At 41.8% G+C, this 16,580-nt stretch overlaps 1 protein-coding gene across 1 annotated transcript in view; it reads right to left on the minus strand.

The window, feature by feature from the left end:
• sptlc2a (serine palmitoyltransferase, long chain base subunit 2a) overlaps positions 1-16,580 on the minus strand; it is a 47,688-nt gene that overhangs the window by 24,229 nt on the left and 6,879 nt on the right. Inside the window, exons 2-8 of the mRNA XM_023993905.1 lie at positions 13,585-13,791; positions 12,432-12,586; positions 10,885-11,033; positions 6,838-6,962; positions 4,361-4,454; positions 3,106-3,211; positions 233-452 (exon numbers count right to left, since the gene is read on the minus strand). Coding sequence (XP_023849673.1) covers positions 233-452; positions 3,106-3,211; positions 4,361-4,454; positions 6,838-6,962; positions 10,885-11,033; positions 12,432-12,586; positions 13,585-13,791 — 1,056 coding nt within the window. The remainder of the gene's footprint in view (positions 1-232; positions 453-3,105; positions 3,212-4,360; positions 4,455-6,837; positions 6,963-10,884; positions 11,034-12,431; positions 12,587-13,584; positions 13,792-16,580) is intronic.

The following is a 16,580-nucleotide window of genomic DNA, read 5'->3' on the forward strand; positions in this document are numbered from 1 at the left end:
AGGACGTATTTGGGTGTTTTTGGAGCCGTTGTTCATGTTTTATCTGTGCCCCTGCAACTGCTAAATGAGCATGAGGAAGTCTATCGCTGGTGGGGTACGCTTTTCAAATCCAGGCGAAATCGCAAACAAAAGTGTCTGGACACTTCTATAACATGCCATTTCCATCCAAAATACAGATTTGGTTCCAAAAAAAGTGAACTTTTCCATTAAATCAATGTTAAATCCTCCTCACCTTCCTGCCTCCGATGTAGCCCCCAGCGGCGCCGAAGCTCTTGGTGAACGTCCCCATCATGACGTCCACGTCTCGGGGGTCCAGACCAAAGTAGTCGACTACACCTCGGCCCCCTGGCCCCAAAGCCCCAATACTGTGGGCCTCATCCAGGTACAGATAGGCCCTGTAGCGCTTCTTCAGAGCTATGACTTCAGGTAGACGTACTATACTGCCTTCCATACTGGGGACAGATGGAGAGGGGTAGGATGGTGGGTGAAGGTGACAAGAGGGACAAAAGATGGAGGAGGAAGTATCCTATCTTCCCTTCAGGGGACATTTTCAGCCATCACATCACATAGTGTACATTTGACTAATGATAGAGAGAGCACCAGTGTTGGGAGTTCCAGTAGATTCCTTCTTCACAGTGTAAAGTTTAAACAGCATGTGGCCTGGGGTGGTCTAGCAGTCTAAGCTGCTGCGTCTGAAGTACATGTACAATGTTCCGCTGCCAGCAGGCCTTCTTGAACATGTGAACTTTCATGTGCCTTAATAACAAACTCATATGTGATCTGTAAAGATGAATACAACATTTTAAATTACGAGCCTAGTTCAGCCTAGGAGACAGCACTGAGCTAGGGAGAAAGACAGGATCCTTCCTGGACTGCCATGATTGGCTGAGATAATGGTGGGGCTGTACATGCCGAGAGGTGAGTCCTGATTGGTCTGTCATGTCACAGGCTTCCATCTATCACAGAATGGGGGCTTCACTAGTCAGTATAAAGATCATCTTTGCTACTGCAGATTTTTGGAAAGATAGCAGCAAAAGTGTTGCCACAGCTCTCGACAACATTGCTGCCCTTAATTGTTCAGTTGCTATCGGAAAGTTTAAGTAGAGGCTACTTTTTGGAGGACAATGCCATGCTGACTCGCATGAATACTTTTTGCCTTACAAAAGTATTCATCCCCCTTGGCGATTTTCCTATTTTGTTGCATTACAACCTGTAATTTAAATTGATTTCTATTTGGATTTCATGTAATGGTCATACACAAAATAGTCCAAATTGGTGAAGTGAAAAGAAATAACTTGTTTACAAAAAGTAAAATAAAAAAATGGAAAAGTGGTGCGTGCATATGTATTCACCCCCTTTGCTATGAAGCCCCTAAATAAGATCTGGTGCAACCAATTACCTTCAGAAGTCACATAATTAGTTAAATAAAGTCCACCTGTGTGCAAGCTAAGTGTCACATGATCTGTCACATGATCTCAGTATATATATATATATACACACACACACACCTGTTCTGAAAGGCCCCAGAGTTTGCAACACCACTAAGCAAGGGGCACCACCAAGCAAGCGGCACCATGAAGACCAAGGAGCTCTCCAAACAGGTCAGGGACAAAGTTGTGGAGAGTACAGATCAGGGCTGGGTTATAAAAAAATATCTGAAACTTTAAACATCCCACGGAGCACCATTAAATGTATTATTTTAAAAAAATGGAAAGAATATGGCACCACAACAAACCTGCCAAGAGAGGGCCGCCCACCAAAACTCTCAGACCAGGCAAGGAGGGTATTAATCAGAGGCAACAAAGAGATCAAAGATAACCCTGAAGGAGCTGCAAAGCTCCACAGCGGAGATGGGAGTGTCTGTCCATAGGACCACTTTAAGCTGTACACGCCACAGAGCTGGGCTTTAGGGAAGAGTGGCCATAAAAAATACATTGCTTAAAAAAAAAATAAGAAAACACATTTGGTGTTTGCCAAAAGGCACTCCCCAAACATATGGAAGAAGGTACTCTGGTCAGATGAGACTAAAATTTTGTTTTTGTCTATCAACGAAAACGCTATGTCTGGCGCAAACCCAATACCTCTCATCACCCAGAGAACAGCATTCCCACAGGGAAACATGGTGGTGGCAGCATCATGCTATGTGGATGTTTTTCCATCTGCAGGGACTGGGAAACTGGTCAGAATTGAAGGAATGATGGATGGCGCTATATACAGGGAAATTCCAGAGATTTGAGACTGGGACGGAGGTTCACCTTCCAGCAGGATAATAACCCTAAGCATGCTGCTAAAGCAACACTCGAGTGGTTTAAGGGGAAACATTTAAATGTCTTGGAATGGCCTAGTCAAAGCCCAGACCTCAATCCAATTGAGAATCTCTGGTATGACTTAAAGATTGCTGTACACCAGTGGAACCCATCCAACTTGAAGGAGCTAGAGCAGTTTTGCCTTGAAGAATGGGCAAAAATCCCAGTGGCTAGATGTGCCAAGCTAAAAGACATACCCCAAGAGACTTGCAGCTGTAATTGCTGCAAAAGGTGGCTTGTTTTTGTTTTTTTTTTTGTGGGGGGGGGGTGTGGTGTTTGGGGGGGATGAATAGTTACGCACGCTCAAGTTTGGGTTTTTTTGCCATTTTTTTGTCATATTTCTTGTTTATTTCACAAAAATATATATTTTGCATCTTCAAAGTGGTAGGCATGTTGTGTAAATCAAATGGTAAAACACCCCCCGAAAATAAATTAAATTCCAGGTTGTAAGGCAATAAAATAGGGAAAATGCCAAGGGGGGTGAATACTTTCGCAAGCCACTGTACATCAGAATTTTTAAAGGAGACGGGTGGGGCTAAAGCTTAAGAGGGTGTTGAAAGATGCTGAATAGTCGTAAACAAATAACAGCTCTTTGGCAAGTGTGAAAATCTCAGCAAAATCTTTCAAGTTTATCAACTTTCAAAGCAGTATAACTTTCCATGTTTATCCAACTACAGTGTATGATAAACCATTTTGAAGCTCTGAGTCTGTACTTTTATAAAATGTAAAACAGATTGACTCAAACTCACATAGAGCTGTACCGTCAGAAATAAAGTTGAAATAGCATGTAAAAGACTACCTGTATATTCCCTCCACCAGTATGAGGATCTTCTTCCATGGCCTGTGTGTTCTGGGCTGGCCGTGGACTATGGCATCTCTCAACATCTTCTCCAGACTTTGCATGTCTGACAAGACACACCAGGAGCACACAGTTACAGTTTCCATAGCAGAAAAATCACCATTAACATCTGACAAGAGACCAGCCCTAGCCTTTTGAGGGGCCTAAGCGAGATTTGTCTGGTTGCTGGCTGAACCAGTCTCAAATCAATCCATATGAAATGAAAGGCTGACAACCCATTTTGCCATGGGATGGAGAGAAATCTTTGCAGTTCTCAAGTTAATTTCCTGCAATTCTACCCATTTTGCCAATACTTAATCCATGTTAATGATATCTGAGTGAGTGACAAACTAAATCAAATGGGGGCCTCCTGGAGGTCAGGGACACTAGGCACCTGCCCTGCGTATCCGGTCGGTATTCAGCCATGATTACAGCAAGCTTATATAGCAGGCTAGACTAATTTACCAATCTAAAAATGATTAGCTGACATACTAATTGAGTGACTGACATAACAAGTGAAAAACTGCTGACGCACAACCAAATTTCTAAATTGCACCTGGTGTATTCTACCTCTCAAAAGTAAGTTGAGACCAGACTGAAATTGCCCGCAGGACACCAGTCGACAATCCCTGATCTAGAGTCTTCAGATCTCATTAAAATATCTGTTTTCCATTCAGATGGTCTCCCTGCCCTGGACCAACAAAAGGGAGATTATCAGGAAGGGTCATTGCCATAGAGATGACCTTTCCAGCTCGTGGGAACATACATTCATAACCTGCTATGACCGGAGCTTAGGATTCTGAGCACACACACACACACACGTCACTGCTGGGACTAAAAGGTTTAGACCAGTGCAGTTGTTCCCAAACTTTTCTAAGTAGTGTATGCCCCTCATGGACTAGCTATAGAGCCTTAGGGTGGTGATCTGTACACTGTAGAAACAGTGGGGGACAGAGATAAAGGTCAGACCCATTGTAGCATGTGGGACAGATATAAGGGATGTATAAGCCCCACCATTTTGGTTGAACATAAACAAAGTATGGAGGGGATAAAGATAAGGGACAAACCCGATATTGCTGCGGGGACAGCGATAGAGGACGGACACGATTTTGCAGTGGTGACAGAGATAGGGGACGGACCCAGTGTTGCAGGGGGGGAAAGAGATAGGGGATGGGACGGTGTTGCAGGGGGGGACAGAGATAAAGGACGGACTTACTGTTGTGTTTGAAGACACGGATGGTGGACCCAGACAGCCTGGCTCCCAGGACCAGAGAGGCATGGTTCAGCTCATCACTTAGGATTAGACAGCCCTACACAGAGAGAGAGAGAAAGGAGAGCTTGTCTACTAACACTATTTCTATGCTTGATCAATAAGTAGTAAACCCTAACCTCACCATCTTGCTTTATGCAATCCTCACAAGGAAAAAAGAGAAAATAATGTGTTTTCTTTTTCATGCCCACAGTCAAGTTTGGAAACCTCACACTGCATCCGCTCTCACAGCAACAACAGAGTTGACCTCTGGCTGCCCTGGCGATGACCTTTGCCCTGACAGAAAGTGGAGCTGTGATGTGCTCCTGGAGGCAGGAAACACTTCCCGTTGATAATATGTGGTGTTATTGAAACTCTACCGTGGCGTGCGTACGCACCACCCAGGTCTGGAGGTCACCTGCTGGCGCCATGGTGACACACACAACCTCCCGGAATGTTGTTGTTATGGAGAAATGAAAGGGCTATGCTCTGAACATTAAGACAACACCACACACCATGCTGGTATTAAATATACTAACATGGATTCTTCCCCTATTGCAATACAAACACACCCTCTTCCTCTCATAAACTCTTAACACACACACACACCTTTGGCAGCTGTGATCCTGATAATGATGATGTTCCAAGGTGTGGTGCAGGCAGTACTGAGAGGGCAACACAACAGAGACAGATACCGACAGAGCACACAGTGCCAGGGAGAGAGGGAAAGAAAAGTAGAGGCAATGAGAGTGAGCGCCAGGGAAAATGAAATGAACAGAGGGTGAAACTAACTGAATGAGAGAAGGAAGAAAGATGTCTCTAGAGGAGAGAGAGAGAGACAGAGACAGACAGAGAGAGGCATCTCTTTTAGTAGTAACTTAGGAAAAGTTTTCGGTAGAATAATGAATGCCAGAATTCAGGCCTTCCTAAGTGAACACAACATTTTAAGTAAAAGTCTAATTGGATTCCTCCCTAAAAGCCAAACAGATCAGATCAGATCTCCCTCTCTATATATATATATATATATATATGATCCACACCTTGGCCACAACTCACAACGGAAAAATATTTGCCTGTTTTATAGACATTCAAAAAGCCTTTGATTCCATATAAGGTATGTTCTTAAAACGCCTTCAAAGTGGTATCGGAGGAAAGGTCTATGATATTATTAATGTTGTGTAATCACAATTCTTTAGTCAGGACAGAGGGGTAAGACAAGGTCGCAAAATTAGTCCAACTTTATTCATTATTTATATAAATTAACTGGCTACCATATTAAAACAATCTACATCACCCTAGAAGAAAGAAATAAAGAAAGTGTATTTTATATGCTTATGGCTTAGTAATCTTGTCACCAGCAGAACAGAGGCTACAACAACGCCCGTCCTTGCTAGAACAGTATTGTAAGGACTGGGAACTATCCATTAATATAGGAAAAAAAAACTAAGTAATGATCTTTCAGAAAAAGTCCAGATCCCAGGAAAGTCAATACCATTTCATCCTAGGAGAAATAACCCTTAAATACACCACCAACTAAACTTACCTTGGTCTGACTAGAAGTTTATCAGGGTGGTTTGACATGTCCATAAAGTCTAACAGATAAAGCATGCAGAATATATTTTGCAATTAGAAAGACCCTGTATATATTTAACCCGCCAATTTACAAAATACATCATGGGATAAAAGCCCCACGGAAATGTTACACTTGGAATTTTAAAATATATATTCTAGGTGTGCACAGAAATGCCCCAAACCTAGCCTGTAGGGCAGAACTTGGGAGACAACGCCATGTCAAAATCAAAGAACTCAAACAAAGGAAGACATGAACAACGTACAGACTCAGTGACCATAGCCTGGCCATAGAGACAGGATGCCATAGAGAAACACGGAAGGTCAGTTGAAGAAAGACTATGTAAGCACTGTGGGTCACTTCCTACTCCACTGCTATAAATATGACGACTCGAGAGATATTTATCACCTGAAATTGTAAGAAAATGTTGCAGGATTCCTTGAACTGCCCGTTGAGGAGAAAATCAGAAAATGTCGATAGAAGAACACGTTGAGACAGTATAATAATATAAGAGACACTAGCTACTGCCATGACACACACATGAGCCCTTGTAGATTTCATTTCTCAACTGTTGCTGTATATTTTCTGTTTTGCGTATTATTTTCCATGTAGAATTGTTTTGGTTGATATATATTATCGTTGCTCAAAAATATTTGTTAATGTATGTAATAGTTCACATGCATTACTTTGGCAACAGTGGCAACCAGCCATTCGTGCCAATAAAGCATTTATTGAATTAAGAGAGAGACAGAGAGAGAGAGCAAGAGCGAGCAAGAGCGAGGCAGATGCAAAGACAGTGAACCAGAGAGAGCCAGAGGCTTGAACATAGCAAAAGACTGAGAACGCCTGGTGTTTGGGTAGCATGTCCTACTACCTTGCCAGCAAGGGCAGGGATGTTCATCGAATTGGTAGCGAAGCCCATCCCGAAAGCCATGGCCGACTCCACGCCCAGGAATTTAGCAACCAGCTCCTCCATCTCCTCATGTCTGTCTAAGTTACCTAAGGGAAATTAGGAGATGCATCAAAACTCCCAGAGACACATGCCTACCTACTGATAAGATTCAGAAGAATAACTGTGTGTTGTTCATTAGAAAAACTGTTGTATGATACAGATGGCTTAGGGCTGAGTCTGAGCCTCTGCGGTCATCTACCAGCCAAAACTGAGTTATAAGGCCTGAGGGTGAGGCGACTAAATTAGTTTTTATAAACAAATGGATATACGTTTACTTTATAGGAATAAGTTAATATAAACAAAAATAAAATCTGACATAGTTCGTCTCAGGGAGGATTAATCCTACCACTCACTACTGGTAGGATTAAGCACAAGAAAGAGGATCGACACCCACCATCTCAGATTGTTCCGAATTTGTTTCTGTATTTGGCAACAGATACGATTAGCATTCCTGAAACATTATTTTGTTTAAACAGAATTTGATCTCTATGAAATGAAGCTAATTGATTAAACCCAAATTTGCTCTTTTAATTTATAGGATTCAGATCATATTCAATAAATACACTTCTCAAACTTCTTACCAATGAGTAAGACATGAAGAATCCCCCCAAAGGTGTCTAAAGCCACCCACGGACCCCCCACACCCCATGCCAATCCCACCTCAACAACCAGTATAAGTGCTCTGTTTGACAAGTAGTATGAAGCTGTGGCTTGGAGAATTGCTTCTCCATACTATGCCTTGTATTCCTAGTGAATTTTGTCATGGAAGTCGCTTGCAATATTTACCATGAAGTAGTAATAAAGTAACATGTTTTAACAACTAGATGCCGCTGTTCTTGCTATACCGCCACACTGTTTTATCCATTTTGCTGGTCTCTTGTGTTTTATTAAGTAGATCATAACATTTTGGTTGCAACTTTGGGTTCTAAACCAATAGATTGGCTCATTATAGAAATAAATTGTTTGGTTATCCTCACAAATCAAGCCAGTCCTCCATGAAAGCAATTCAGTTTATCCTTCTCTTAGCAACCTAATGCTTCAACTAGAGGTCGGCCGATTAATCGGAATGTCCGATTAATTATGGCCGATTTCAAGTTTTCATAACAATCGGTTATCTGCATTTTTGGACACCGATTGTGGCCGATTTGTAATTTAAAAAAAAATGTTTTACCTTTATTTAACTAGGCAAGTCAGTTAAGAACACATTCTTATTTTCAATGACGGCCTAGGAACGGTGGGTTAACTGCCTTGTTCAGGGGCAGAACGACAGATTTTTACCTCGTCAGCTCGGGGATTCGATCGTGCAACCTTCCGGTTACTAGTCCAACGCTCTAACCACCTGCCTTACATTGCACTCCATGAGGAGCCTGTGTGGCAGGCTGACTACCTGTTAAGCGAGTGCAGCAAGAAGGTAAGTTGCTAGCTAGCATTAATCTTATAAAAAAAACAATCAATCTTAACATAATCACTAGTTAACTACACATGGTTGATGATATTACTAGTTTATCTAGCGTGTCCTGCGTTGTATATAATCGATGCGGTGCCTGTTAATTTCTCATCGAATCACAGCCTACTTCTCCAAACGGGTGATGATTTAACAAGCGCATTTGCAAAAAAAGCACTGTTGTTGCACCAATGTGTACCTAACCATAAACATCAATGCCTTTCTTTAAAATCAATACACAAGTATATATTTTTAAACCTGCATATTTTAGTTAATATTGCCTGCTAACATGAATTTCTTATAACTAGGGAAATTGTGTCACTTCTCTTGAGTTCCGCGCAAGCAGTCAGAGTATATGCAGCAGTTTGGGCCGCCTGGCTCGTTGCGAACTGTGTGAAGACCATTTATTCCTAACAAAGACCGTAATTCATTTGCCAGAATTGTACATAATTATGACATAACATTGAAGGTTGTACAATGTAACAGGAATATTTAGACTTAGGGATGCCACCCGTTAGATAAAATACGTAACGGTTCCGTATTTCACTGAAAGAATAAACGTTTTGTTTTCGAAATGATAGTTTCCGGATTTGACCATATTAATGACCAAAGGCTCATATTACTGTGTGTTATTATGTTATAATTAAGTCTATGATTTGATATTTGATAGAGCAGTCTGACTGAGCGGTGGTAGGCACCAGCAGGCTCGTAAGCATTCATTCAAACAGCACTTTTGTGCGTTTGCCAGCAGCTCTTCGCTGTGCTTCAAGCATTGAGCTGTTTATGACTTAAAGCATATCAACTCCCGAGATTAGGCTGGTGTAACCGATGTCAAATGGTTAGCGGGGTGCTCGCTAATAGCGTTACAATCGGTGACGTCACTCGCTGAGACCTTGATGTAGTTGTTCCCCTTGCTCTGCAAGGGCTGCGGCTTTTGTGGAACGATGGGTAACGATGCTTCAAGGGTGGCTGTTGTCGATGTGTTCCTGGTTCGAGCCCAGGTAGGGGCGAGGAGAGGGACGGAAGCTATACTGTTACACTGGCAATACTAAAGTGCCTATAAGAACATCCTATTGTCAAAGAAATATGAAATACAAATGCTAGAGAGAGAAATAGTCCTATAATTCCTATAATAACTACAACCTAAAACTTCTTACCTGGGAATATTGAAGACTCATGTTAAAAGGAACCACCAGCTTTCATATGTTCTGAGCAAGAACTTAAACGTTAGCTTTTTTACATGGCACATATTGCACTTTTACTTTTTTCTCCAACACTATGTTTTTGCATTATTTAAACATGTTTCATTATTTATTTGAGGCTAAATTGATTTTATTGATGTATTATATTAAGTTAAAATAAGTGTTCATTCAGTATTGTTGTAATTGTCATTATTACAAATAAAGAAAGAAATAAAAAATTATTTAAAAAAAATAAAATCGGCCGATTAATCGGTATCGGCTTTTTTGGTCCTCCAATAATCGGTATCGGTGTTGAAAAATCATAATCGGTCGACCTCTAGCTTCAACCCAACTATTTTTGAATAGTCCAACACGTTGCCGTTCTCTGAGAGGGCTCTCCCTATGCAATTCTCATATTAAGACTTTTCCTACAAGCCCAAAACTTTGATGGATAAATGGGCTAGGTAATCAAATGTGGCAACGCTAACAAAATAATTAAATGTATGGCAGTCTTATGTTTTTTAAGTAAAATGATCAGGAAATGGCTCTATATGTATTGTGATTAGTAACATTAAACATTAAGATAACCCAATACCAATGGGAAAACACTAACCAGTGTGTGTTTGGGACTTTTACCATTGAAACCATTAGAACTGCTGTAGCCTAATAGTTTGCCTGTTCACCATTGGTCTAACAGTAACTAAACCAGACCTTTTTTGAAGGGAATAAACCACACACAAAAGGGTTTCCTGGACATAGATTAAGCGTAAAAGAAGGAAACATTTACTTTCATCATGAGCCAAATCTATTGGTTTTCTACCCAAAGTTGCAAAATAAATGTTGTGATCTATTTACTAAAACACAAGAGACCAGCAAAATTGATAAGAGTGTGGCGGTATAGGGAGAAGAGCAGCATCTTTCATTTTGGGGGGGGATTCCTCATGTCTTACTCATTGGTAGGAAGAAATGTTCCAAATCTGATGTTGGGTACTATATTTACTGAATATTATCTGAATCCTATTAATTAAAATTGCCAATTTGGGTGCAATCAATTAGCTTGATAAAACTACATTTCAATTAAATAATGTTTCAGGAATACCAATCCTTGTTTCTAACTACATAAACAATTTCTGAACAATCTGATGGTGGGTGGCATGGCTTGATGAAATGAAGTTTGTGAAAGATTGTGATTGTGAAAATCAGTGCTCTTTCACTGCTCTCTGTGTCTTGTTTGGGTCAACATATTGGCCATGTTGGACAGTGATATGGATTAAACTGTGGAGAGTGTATTTACGCGGCGCGGGCGCATGTGTGTGTGTGCATGTATGTGTTACCAGGCCATACCCATCTCCTGCCTGGTGCTGGCCACGCCCACCCCGTACTTCATGGTGACCTCAGCGGACGCGTCAGCACAGTAACCCGTGTTCTCAGCAAAGCCCAGGTAGTTATAGGAACCCATGTTTATTACACCTTCAACCACTTTGCCTGTGTAGCTGAGAGAGAGGGGGAAACCGAGAGAGAGAGAGAGAGAGAGACAGAGACAGAGACAGAGACAGAGACACAGAGAGACAGAGAGACAGAGAGACAGAGAGACAGAGAGACAGAGAGACAGAGAGACAGAGAGACAGAGAGAGAGAGAGAGAGAGAGAGAGAGAGAGAGAGAGATACAGGTAGTTATAAGACCCATTGCTCTGTATAGCTGGGACTAAAAGGGGTGCCAAATGTATTTAACCTTTACTCTATTCAGCTAAGCAAGTCGACACACATACTTGACCTTCAACAGTCTCTTGACTGCATGTTTATCAGCCAGACACTATAATGACATGATGCTAATCACACACACAGCACCAAATCAGAACACAACCGTTTAGTTGACAGTTCCAATCCAACAAATCATGACAAGAGGCCTCAGGTTCTGTGGTTAGTCTAGAAGAACATCTCCTTGTTCTCTCTTCCTCCTCTCCCTCCTGCCCATCCGAGGCTTTTAAACACACCCTTCACTATAAGGAACTGCCGCTTTTCTGACCTTTGCTGTAGATTAGTGTTGCTATCTTAGTACAACACAGACAGGCTCTTTCAGGGCCAGTAAATACACTGCAGAGTGACTTCCCCTCTGGTACCAGGGCTGGGGGTGACACTAAGGCGTGGAAGTGGGCAGGGTGTATAAGGCAGGCTTTTGTTCCAAACAGCTCTACCACACCTGATTACACTCAAGTTAACACTTTATGGGACACCCTGTTTATAACACATTCCTAACAATGTCACCACACATGTCCTAATCGTAGTGCAAACTGAAAGCCATGATTAGTTGATTATTTAGGCCTAATCTGGTGTATTTTTACTGGGCTGGAACAAAACCCTATACACCAGGCATGTTGATGCCCTATCTAACCACTGATCTCAGACCAGATTACCCTACCCTGATTCCTAACGTCATTAGACGGCTAATGTTCTCATCTGGCCCTGGATCAGTGGTTAGGACCTTATTTTAGCAACTCCATGGCTACGTCTCAAATGGTCCCATAGGGCTCTGGTCAAAAGTAGTGCGCTATGTAGGGAATAGGGTGCAATTTGGGACATATCCTGTGACTGTAAGTAGCCTTGGCTTGTGCGAGCCAGAAAGGCCCATAGGAGCCTATCTCTCGTTTCTGTAGTGTGAGACAGCTTGGTGTACAAATACACCCCCTGGACAGGACGCTAGTCCATTGCAGGGCCTTACCCCCAATCTATTTCCTTAAACGTTGAGTGCCAAGCCAAGTCCCATTTTTACAGTATGGTATGACTCGGGCCAGGGATCGAACTCCCTACCTTCCAATCTGACGACCGGACACTAATCACAAGGCCAGAGTTGGTTTTGTCTTGTTTTTTCCCCCTGTAATTATGACACTCACTCAAAGGTCCAATTGTAGTCAGGTGACACACGTTCCACCAGGTCCACCTTGGCCCCCGGGACACTGCAGATGGGTCGGTTCCAACTGTCACGGATGCGCATGTATAAGTTCCGGGTGTAAAAGTTCTCAAAGTCCTGGTAAAGTGGGACAAAGTCCTGGAGACGGAACATATGGGAGAGGGAGCAGGGGACAGGATGAGGAAAAATGAAATAAGCATTATTCCCATTTCCTAGTATAGACCGCACACATACCACTCTATGTTAAGTGACCTGTAATGTTAGCACTTATTTCAGACTCCCGTCACGCCAGCCATATTCTGTGTACTATGGCACATTCATCCATATTACACTAAGCATATAGGCTGAGCTCACAGTCAAAAGTATAGTCAAACATGTACTGTTCTAATTAGAGTCTTTAATCTCTCCCTATACGCAGAGGTAAACTTTAGTTTACACATGACTGAAAAATCCCTACAGACATTCAGCTTATTTCCTTGAAAGCGTTTTCACTTTCTTCAAAACCAACAGTGTCCGAGGCAACAAGAGTAGGATATCCTTCAGGCGATAAAGTTTCCTCCTTTCCTCCTCCAGAGGTAACCGAGTGCCAAAACAATGTCCTGAAACTGTTCTTTTACGTGCGGTGAGTGAGTGAAGGTCTGTGTGGTACATTAGGACATAACAACCTCCTTCTCACACTCCTACTTCCTGTTTACTAGTGTATGTCACAATGAATGACTGTTGTGTTACGCCCGAAGGACCAGTGGTTTTAATTGGCAAAAAAGCTTTCCTTCCTTTTTCACAAACATTCCATCAGATCTGAAGAGTTTTTGATATCCTCCCCAAAATTGGACTTCAGTGCCAAAATAAATGGGCCCATGTGTTACAGTGAATGCTTCCAAGTGTAAAATGTCAATGTCGAAGGTAACCTCCTTTTCTTACCTCAAAAGTAAATAAGTTGAACAAATAAGTTGTTAATAAACAAGTTGTTAATAAACAAAATGTCACTTTTGAAATATGAAACTTTGATAAAACATTTTGAATCCCCTTAACAAATAATGACGTTGATGAAGAAAACGAGAATAATGGAAATGACAATTAATAATATTTATCAAACAAACTGAGGACAAAGCCAGGTGAGGTGGTCATAACCATACCCTCTGCTCCTCCCTCTCGCGGGCAATGTGACACCTCTCGATCTTCCAGTCCCGGAGGAAGTCTCGGAGGTATCCGAAGATGGTGAGGATACCGTAGCCCATGTAGGTGAGGACCGCCACCAGCATGGGCGTTTCCTCAAAAGACTCGATGAAGGGACGACTGTACAGGCCCAGGCCGCTGCTGCCATTACACGCTGTGTGCTGCACCTGGGAGGGGGGCAAGGTGATTGACATTGACATTTTAGTCATTTAGCACGGTGTTATCCAGAGCCACTTACAGTTAGTGCATTCAAATTAAGACAGCTAGGTAAGACCGCCACATATCACAGTCAGTAGCTAGGTTTCCATCCTATTATCGACAGATTGTCAGGCAAATATTCCAAAATCTGCACAAAAACAATACGCGCCTTTTACCACCAGACGTGTTTCCATCAAATTGACGTGTTGCGGGTAAAAGGCTATGCGTGATGACGTAATGCACAGAAAAATAACGGTTGTGGTTAAATTCTCATGTACCGAATTCAAATGTAAGTTAAATGGGTTTCCGTCGCATTTTCAACTCTACTGATGGTTTTGTCACAAAAAAAAATGTTGCGTTATATAGCGAATGTGCCCTCTCTGGTCTTGGCACATGTGCTCTAGCCAACAGCTCGCAGATACTGTGCAGGACAGGTAGCCTACTACATGATGAGATTATTATGGACATAAGAGCAAGATCAGTTTTATTCGTCAAACAGCAGCCAAACATCCATCATCATGTCATCAGAATAAGACCCTCGGTATGTATTGGAAAGGAACATCAAGCTCATCACTTTGCACTTTCACTACCCTGTGACGTTCATCATCATTTATTTGATCTGTAGCCGATCAAACTGCATGCTCTCCTGACAAGTCGTAGTGGGAGGACCACACAACATATCATCGCGTGACTCCAAGTTTACTTCGATATGATGGTTATTTTTATCAATATTTGCGCATAATAGTGTTTCCACTGCCATTTCTCACATCCTTAATTGTACAGACACAAAAAGATCCCGCCTTGTCTAGCATATTTTGTTTCGTCGACATTTGGAAAGTTAACCAACAAATTGGCAGTTTCCATCAGGCCTGTCATGACATTTCGTAGCATACAAGTACTTTACTCACATAGAAAAGGTTAGATGGAAAACTGGTTATAGTAACATGGTTCTCTCAATAAAGTAGGCTGGTTATCAGCACAATCAGTGCTAGTAGTAAAAGGCAAGTGCGAGTGTTATTCTGGGTTTCTGGGTGATGGGGTGGTTGGGATGGAGGAAATGAAAATTCAGTTAAATTACCTTTACTCATCTCTAAGGGGTAATATCAACAAACAAATACATACTGTAAAGGGTCTTTCCTATTGATTCCAATCACTTTTTGTCCATACCCCTGTTGATTTTAACAAAACGTCCATACATATATTTGCAGAGAGCTTGGTTTGCTTTTTGTTTTCATTTTTCCAATGTAAAATTATTGCAATAATGATATTGTCCAGGCCCATTGGCACTGTAAATGACATGAGTTTCATGATCTGGGAATATGAACGTCTCACATGAACGGGAAATACACATTTTTCAAAGCACTTGGACCATAGTAATAACAAACTGTTGCATGTTTTGTATTTTTTTTTTTAAAGGAGGGATATGTAAGCCATGTCTTCTAAGGTCTCACATACACGAGGCATACACTTTTCAAAGCACTTGCATGCCACCATCTGATGTCTTTAACGCACGCAAAAATGTCAATGAATACTTGTCTGGCAGCTGGCTCCGAGGTGTCTGCATAACTTAATTCCTGGTCATTCATATGACAATTTCTGTGTGTTCCTATCATCATTCTGTGTGTTCCTATCACCTATCATCTTAGCTCAGTAAGTGGTGACTAGCCTATGTGGTCAGTGAATATTATTACAGTGTTAGCACTGTGGGAAGAGGAAGTGAAATATTCAAATTAGCCTACAGAAGGAAACTATGGGCGAGCTATGTTTTTACACTGACCATATGTAAAGCACTGTTGCTCTGGCTATCAGATTTGCGAGTCAAATAAAGGGAGGGTATGCTCCGTGACTTGAGTGTGTGTTTCTGAGCACTCTCCAAGCAGATACGACACTCCTAACCAACTCGCATGAATCAAACAGCTTGCCAACGAAATAAATCAAAACAACGAAATGCTGCCACTGATCGACGCCTGGATATTTAAAACAAGTAGGCCTGCACTCGGCATTCCCAGGTCAAATGTACGCATGCATGACTGATGCTTTTATCGCTTCGGATAAGACCATCTGCTAAATGCCACATTATTATTAGGCCTGTATTCTGCTACGCTCCTCTTTTTAATAAACAAACTACAGTTGAAGTCGGAGGTTTACATACACTTAGGTTGGAGTCATTAAAACTCGTTTTTTCAACCACTCCACAAATGTCTTGTTAACAAACTATAGTTTTGGCAAGTCGGTTAGATCATCTACTTTGTGCATGACACAAGTCATTTTTCCAACAATTGTTTACAGACAGAATATTTCACTGTATCACAATTCCAGTGGGTCAGAATTTTACACCCTAAATTGACTGTGCCTTTAAATAGCTTGGAAAATTCCAGAAAATGACGTCATGGCTTTAGAAGCTTCTGATAGGCTAATTGACATCCTTTGAGTCAATTGGAGGTGTACCTGTGAATGTATTTCAAGGCCTACCTTCAAACTCAGTGCCTCTTTGCTTGACATCATGGGAAAATCTAAAGAAATCAGCCAAGACCTCAGAAAAAAATTGTGGATCTCCACAAGTCTGGTTCATCCTTGGGAGCAATTTCCAAACGCCTGAAGGTACCACCTTCATCTGTACAAACAATAGTACGCAAGTATAAACACCATGGAATCACGCAGCCGTCATACCGCTCAGGAAGGAGACGTGTTCCGTCTCCTAGAGATGAAAATTCGTTGGTGCGAAAAGTGCAAATCAATCCCAGAACAGCAGCAAAGG

The sequence above is a fragment of the Salvelinus sp. IW2-2015 genome, linkage group LG9 (genome assembly GCF_002910315.2).
Source record: "Salvelinus sp. IW2-2015 linkage group LG9, ASM291031v2, whole genome shotgun sequence".
In the NCBI taxonomy this organism is placed as follows: Eukaryota; Metazoa; Chordata; class Actinopteri; order Salmoniformes; family Salmonidae; genus Salvelinus; species Salvelinus sp. IW2-2015.